Raw genomic sequence first — 6,350 nt, 5'->3', positions numbered from 1 at the left:
GTCCCCGGCTCCTCTCCCTCACCGGCTCCTCTCCCTCCCCTCGAACCGAGCCGCACGCTGTGAGGCAGCCCCCGGGGGAGCCCGGCGGGCAGCAGGGGAGGCAGAGCCGGACGAGTGTGCCTCAGGGCCGTGCCGGCCGCTGGGGCGCATATCGGCCCTTCCAGACCCACCGGGTACCCCACGGGTGCCGTTTGTAGCGCCTCACTGCCGCATCCACCCACTCGCGTTTTCCAAACAACTTGCTTGTCGGCCGCGATTTGTAACGCGTTTGCAGCGCGGCTGTCGCCGATGCAGCAGCTTTCCAGCCAGCTTGGCCACCACTGAGGAGTTTCGGCAACCGAATTGGCGTTTGTCGATGGTTTCTAAGCTCTTGTTGTTTACCTTCAAAAGCCTAGACCATAAAATATTAAGGATAAATATTCCTGGCCACAGTTAACAGCCTATCTGCACAACAGCAGTACGGCAATGAATGTCTATTTAAACCACAACAGCAAGATACGTTAATGTAAAAGCAACCGTATTGCAGCCTTCCAGTACCTAAAGCGGGCCTACAGGAGAGCTGGGGAAGGACTTTTTACTAGGGCATGTAGTGATAGGATGAGGGGGAATGGCTTTAAACTGGAAGAGGGCAGGTTTAGATTAAACATGAGGAAGAACTTTTTCACTTTGACGGTGGTAAGGCACTGGAACAGGTTGCCCAGAGAGGTTGTTGAGGCCCCATCCCTGGAGGTGTTCAAGACCAGGCTGGACGTGGCCTTGGGCAACCTGGTCTAGTGGGAGGGGTCCCCGCCCATGGCAGGGAGGGTGGAACTGGATGATCTTCTAAGTCCCTTCCAACCTAAACCATTCTATGATTTCCCTGAAGATAACGCAAACTCTAGAAGCTGGTTCAGCCCCATAGGGCCAGCATGCACTTAGCGCACAGTAAGGCTTGTCCTTGGCGGGATGCGTTCGGATACCCACCCCAGGCTCCAGAGAGCCCCTTGGGAGAACACCAACCACCTGCCTCCTTTGGTAGGTACCTGATGGTCTTCTCCAGCCACCTCCACTGTGGCTGCAAAGCTCTTTCGACAGAAAAGCAAAATGCAAAAAAAAAAAAAAAGCCAACGGTCCAAGGGAAAGGTGCTGGCACATGGGAATCCGCTAAGCATAGCACTGGTCTGTTTGCTGACAGACTCCATTCCCATCAGAAATGCACCCAAAGGGTCAGGACGGGGCTTCAAAAGATGTTGCCTACAGAGGGAGGGCATTGTGCAAGAAACAGATAACAAAACGCCTGCTCATGGCAAAAGTGCCAAGGAAATGCTTTAACTGACTTTTGGTTTTGCAACATCAGAATTCCAATATCTTATTCTAGCATTAAGTTTCTGTGCAACATGAGAAAGCAAGCAAGTAATTTTCATAGACTATTAATCAACTTTATTTTTTATAAAAGTGTAGCAAAATGTTACATTAGGGCACTACGGAACGGCTTGCAAGCAAAAGTTGATTATATCCTGAATAGTATTGCTAATTTTAAAAATAATGTTTATGATCTTGAAAATATTAACGGCGGCTGAAGTTATGTTCTAAGATGTTCAGCTGTTTTAAAATATGTAGTTGCTCTAGACACATCTTCAGTACTATATACCTAAATAAGTAGTGAACTAAAGTGCCAATTTATCACATCTTTATAAAAGCTGTTTTCAGTGCATTTTCTTTCATCTTTCCTTTATTGAGCATTTATTGGTTTTGACTCATTCTAGCATGGTATAGCTATCAACACCTGTGCCCATTTAGGAATGAATTCCAGTACAAATCATAGTGAATTGAATGGACATCTCAAAGATGCATCACAATTGTTGCAATATTTTTAGAAACTCAAAACAAGGAAACAAACAACTTCAGTAAAAGTGATTTAAATAACAAATAACTTATCTTTATAAACAGCTTATCTCCTTGAGAACAAAGAATAAACAAGGCAACAAGAGCCGTTTTTTCTTCCATTATTAACTCAGATCACAATATGAACGGGTGAAATGTCAAGAATAATTGGAGAAAATGACAGCATAATCTTCAGCAAAAACATCTGATTTATTTAAATTGTTACTGTTTTTTTTCTTAACCTCGTTATCCAAGGCAGCATAGAAAAACTTCCCATTTGGGTCTATTCTGACATCTTCTACCTAAGTGAACAAACCCTCTGTAACGATATGAGTCTTCTATACATTGGCAAACTCTGTAATGCCACTGCACACTGTATTGCACACCCCAGCAACTCAATCTGCATTGGCTGTAAGCACTTGGCAAAACCACATTTTGGTGTTAACCTAAAAGAACAGGACTTTCAAGTATTCTACAGATTGGCATGGTTAATGCCCTGTAACAGATACAGATTCATTCTGTAATACATTTGTGTACTTCATTCACCGTACCTGTCCCTTTTCTCACCTCCAAAAATGTGACGTTTCAACTGTGTAGAAATGAAATAGACACTTGTTCAACCCAGCTGCATTATTAGTCTGCCAGCTATCCAAAAGTGTTGGTGGTCTTTAACAGGAATAAAAATGAGGGGTATAATAAAACCCCTCCAGAGGCCCCCTCTGGCCTCTAGTGGTATAAAGTGCGCTCCTTTTAGAAATCCTGATGTACTGAACCTTACGTGCCCAAGGGTCTTTGGGCCTCTGCCAGACCTTCTCTAAGTACCTGCAGAAGGAGGGCAGGGTCAACCTGCCGGCACAGCTCCAAGATATTACCACCATGGGAAACCATCTTTGGCTCCCATATGTAAACATACTTTTGATCTTGGACTGACCATTCAGCCTACTCTACGAAAGTGGATTTTGTGGCTAGCTTTCATCAACACAGTTTCCACGAGAAGCCATTTTCCTGGTCTTAGAAGCCATTTTTCTGAGATTATGTCAAAACACTCGAGAGTAAACTTGATATTAATTTCATCTGTTTCGAGACAATCAAATACACTATTAATAGTCTACATTGCTTATAAAGTCTCTGATTAATAAAGCTGCAGAAATGTTCCCAAACTTATGGACTTACAGCCATTTTCACTATCTGTTTACAGCTTGCATTTCAGTCAGCTCAGACAGTTCAATGTCCTAGAAATTCATTGCAGTTTTCCAGCAACACGGGCACTGCTCAGCATCTCTCAGAACAAGGGCTTCACAGTAGAAATGAATGCCTGTGAGCTGGTGGATGACATTTTAAACACTAAAGAATCTAGAAGTGTATATGAGAATCACCCCAGTTGAAAGGGATAATATAGTGTAAAAAGGGAGAAGAGGAATTGAATGCAACAGTTAAATCTGAATATATATAAAAAATATGTGGATATAACAAATTATGTTTATACGCTTAGTATTTTCATCTGGATGGTAAGTATACAATGCAGACATTCAAACACCATGCTTCAAAGAACTGGCAGCTAATGCAGGAAACAGGAAGTCATTTTTCCACATAAAGCATTGCACAATTAGTTCAATGCCTTGTGGGTTTTGCCTTATCCTGAGTCAGCATTCCCCACAAGTTGTGACAAAATATGCCCGTGTTGACTAAAGTGCGTTAACCTGGGCTCTTGTCAGAAGGCTGGAGAATCCTAACTGGATAATGGAGAGATTTGGTTTCCTTTTCAGCTAAATGTGACTTTCTTTTAAAAACAAAGAAAGAAACAAAAAAACTACTTGAGAAGTATTACTATACCAAATTTAATAAATAATCATCCATTAATGCCTGCTTCTGTGGGTACCTGCTATAAGACATTCAAGTGGCTATTGACATTGCCACTTGAAGTTATGCCAGAAAATCTTTGTGTCATAGCTGAATAAATAAGGTATAGTAACAAATCTATGAGTACCTAATCTCTTGGTTGCTACTCTAAATGCTTGATTTCTTGCATCTAATCTTTGGACCTACAAACACAGATGACCTCTCTCCCTCCAGATTTGAAATTTAGCCCAAAGTTCGTGTCAGAAACAGAACTAAAACTTTCTTTTCTGAATTTACGCTCACCTTCATCCTGAAAGAAAAACCTTTCTAGCAAGCAGAAACAACTACAGATAGTGTAACTCCAGTCTGATGGGTCGCAAAAAACACCTGAAACACAATTCAAAATAAATTAATTTTCTGAGGGTTGAAAGGAAACAAGGAGGCTCACAGGACTCTGATTTTCCCCCACCTTCGTTCTTTCTCTTTGCCTCATTACCCAGTGTGGCATGCATGCTTTCACGTGATATAAAGGGCGGGGGGGGGGGGTTCATGAAGCAGGGCATCTTCCCCTTTGTCTTCCAGGTCAGAGGATTTGTATCCGAGCTCAATGAAAAAAAAGAGATATAAGACCTTACCAAATCACTGTAACCTCCTTACTTACCAATGCTATTGACACACAGGCACTGAAACATTCAGTCCCTGTAGCCTGTCTCCGTATGGCTCTCCACTACCACTTATCTCTGTTAGGAAAAGCACATAGAACAATGGTGCTAAGACGGTACGCCATGAGAAAAAAATTCAACTTACACCTCACTCTTAGTATTTACCCAGCATGAGAACAAATTATATTCTTGATTCATTATAGGCTCACCAACTTCACAAATGTACAGTATTAGGCACTTCTTTTATTTCTTTGGAATAGGTAATGAAACCAGGCTTGGCCAGGAGGCAGACAATATATTATACTTAAGATCATACCAGTGCTCTGCTGTATTTTCACATTTGCCGTCAGATGTGGTAGCATAGGTTGCATAACAAACAAAAGCTTATCCAGATGTGTGCATATGTAATCTCAGTAGAATTAATGAGTTTTTTCTTGCCTTGCTGCAAGACCAGTTTAGTAACTGGTATAATTCAGGTACGTCTCCGTTTCTCTCCCACTCTGTAAGACTCTGTCAGCTTAATTTCTGATTATAATTATAAAGCGAATAGTTGGCAGCTATTAGCAGAAAGAAAGGAAGTAAGGAAGGTGCACTAGTAAGGGGGAGAAATAATACTGGAGGAGCGATGAGCAGGAAATTCACAAAAAAGTTACCAAGCAAACCACCTACAGCATACTGGTTATGTGGATGGGCTATTTTTGTACCTTGGGTCCATCTCTGCTTTCTGATTATCTTTTTATTAACATAAACTGACAACTGCTAACTAAACTTGCCGGATGTTAACTTTGAGTCTCTTGGATGTAATCTGTGGGCAGCCTGCCATTTTGCCTACTGCCTAGACACAGATCTTCAGAAAAAATAGAATTAGTTTTCCTACAGTCTCATTCTACCTGGGTAGTAATGGAGTGTCTCCAGAATGCTTTCATAAGGAAGGAAGGAAGGAAAATGATATACGCATTTAATCATTGGAGGGGTACTGTTAACAGACATAAAAAAAAATTTGGAAGACCTCTGAAATGATAATTTAGAAATATTAGGGGTGGATTAATATAATTTCTATTAACTGATGTCCTGGATACATCAAGTCAAACATTCCACTTCTTTTGGCAACATTTCTTTTATTGTAATGCACCATCTACTTGAATCAGGTACTGAAGAATCAAAGACTTTATGTCTTGGAAGGGAACAATTCCATCAGCTCCCCTTCTCCCTTTCTCTTTTTTTCTTTCTCTCTCTCTTCAAGTTAGTAAAATATTTAAAAAAAAAAATACTCTGTAAACACAATTTTCCTTTCCTTTCCTCTATGAATGAAATGTGAACAAACTCTTAATCTTTGTAAGATATGAGGATGTAAAAGCTGGGCCAGTTGGTTATACTGCTATTAAATGCGTGTAATTTGTGAAAATTCAGTAATTTTTAAAAGCTTTAATTCTACTACAGACAACATTGCCACCTTGTTTACAGCTTGGGTCAATAACCTAGACCTTGTTTTCAACGCAGAGCTTTTGGTAGGCATCTCCTCCAGCCTACATTTGTACCTGGCAGATTCCTTTTGCCCAACACCTTCCTATCCCGGCTTTTCATCCTGGCTCTCACCAATTCATATCCCAATTACAGCATTGCCTTTTCCCCTGATCCCGACACGTACAGTTTTGCTCATGTCTACTGACAATGCTGTGGCGAAAAAAAAAAAAAAAAAATCCTTTCTTATTCTCTTACACGGAGACGGCAGTTATGTTCCTGGCTAATATACCAACCTAACCAACCTGCACCAAACAGCAATCCTTCCTTCCTGCGCTCTTTAAGGGCCGCCGGTAAAAAGTTGCAGCCGGGAGTAACGCATTATTGTCATGTCTTGGTAAAACCTTCTTTGGCTTAAAAACAAAACACAACCAAAACGTTACTTTGCCGCCGCACTGACTGAATCGCATCCCCGCTGTCTGTCCATGCTCCCGATCCGTGCATCGGCCTCGGCCTCACCGGGGG

At 41.6% G+C, this 6,350-nt stretch overlaps 1 protein-coding gene across 1 annotated transcript in view; it reads right to left on the bottom strand.

Annotated features, from left to right (window-relative positions):
• LACE1 (lactation elevated 1) overlaps nt 1-6,329 on the bottom strand; it is a 72,857-nt gene extending 66,528 nt beyond the window's left edge. The window contains exon 1 of the mRNA XM_009893867.1: nt 6,269-6,329. Within this exon, the coding sequence (XP_009892169.1) occupies nt 6,269-6,329 (61 nt within the window). The remainder of the gene's footprint in view (nt 1-6,268) is intronic.
• Between the last annotated feature and the right edge of the window lie 21 nt (nt 6,330-6,350).

Source organism: Charadrius vociferus, unplaced genomic scaffold (genome assembly GCF_000708025.1).
Source record: "Charadrius vociferus isolate BGI_N301 unplaced genomic scaffold, ASM70802v2 scaffold129, whole genome shotgun sequence".
Lineage (NCBI taxonomy): Eukaryota > Metazoa > Chordata > Aves > Charadriiformes > Charadriidae > Charadrius > Charadrius vociferus.
This window is presented reverse-complemented; position numbering and strand designations above follow the sequence as displayed.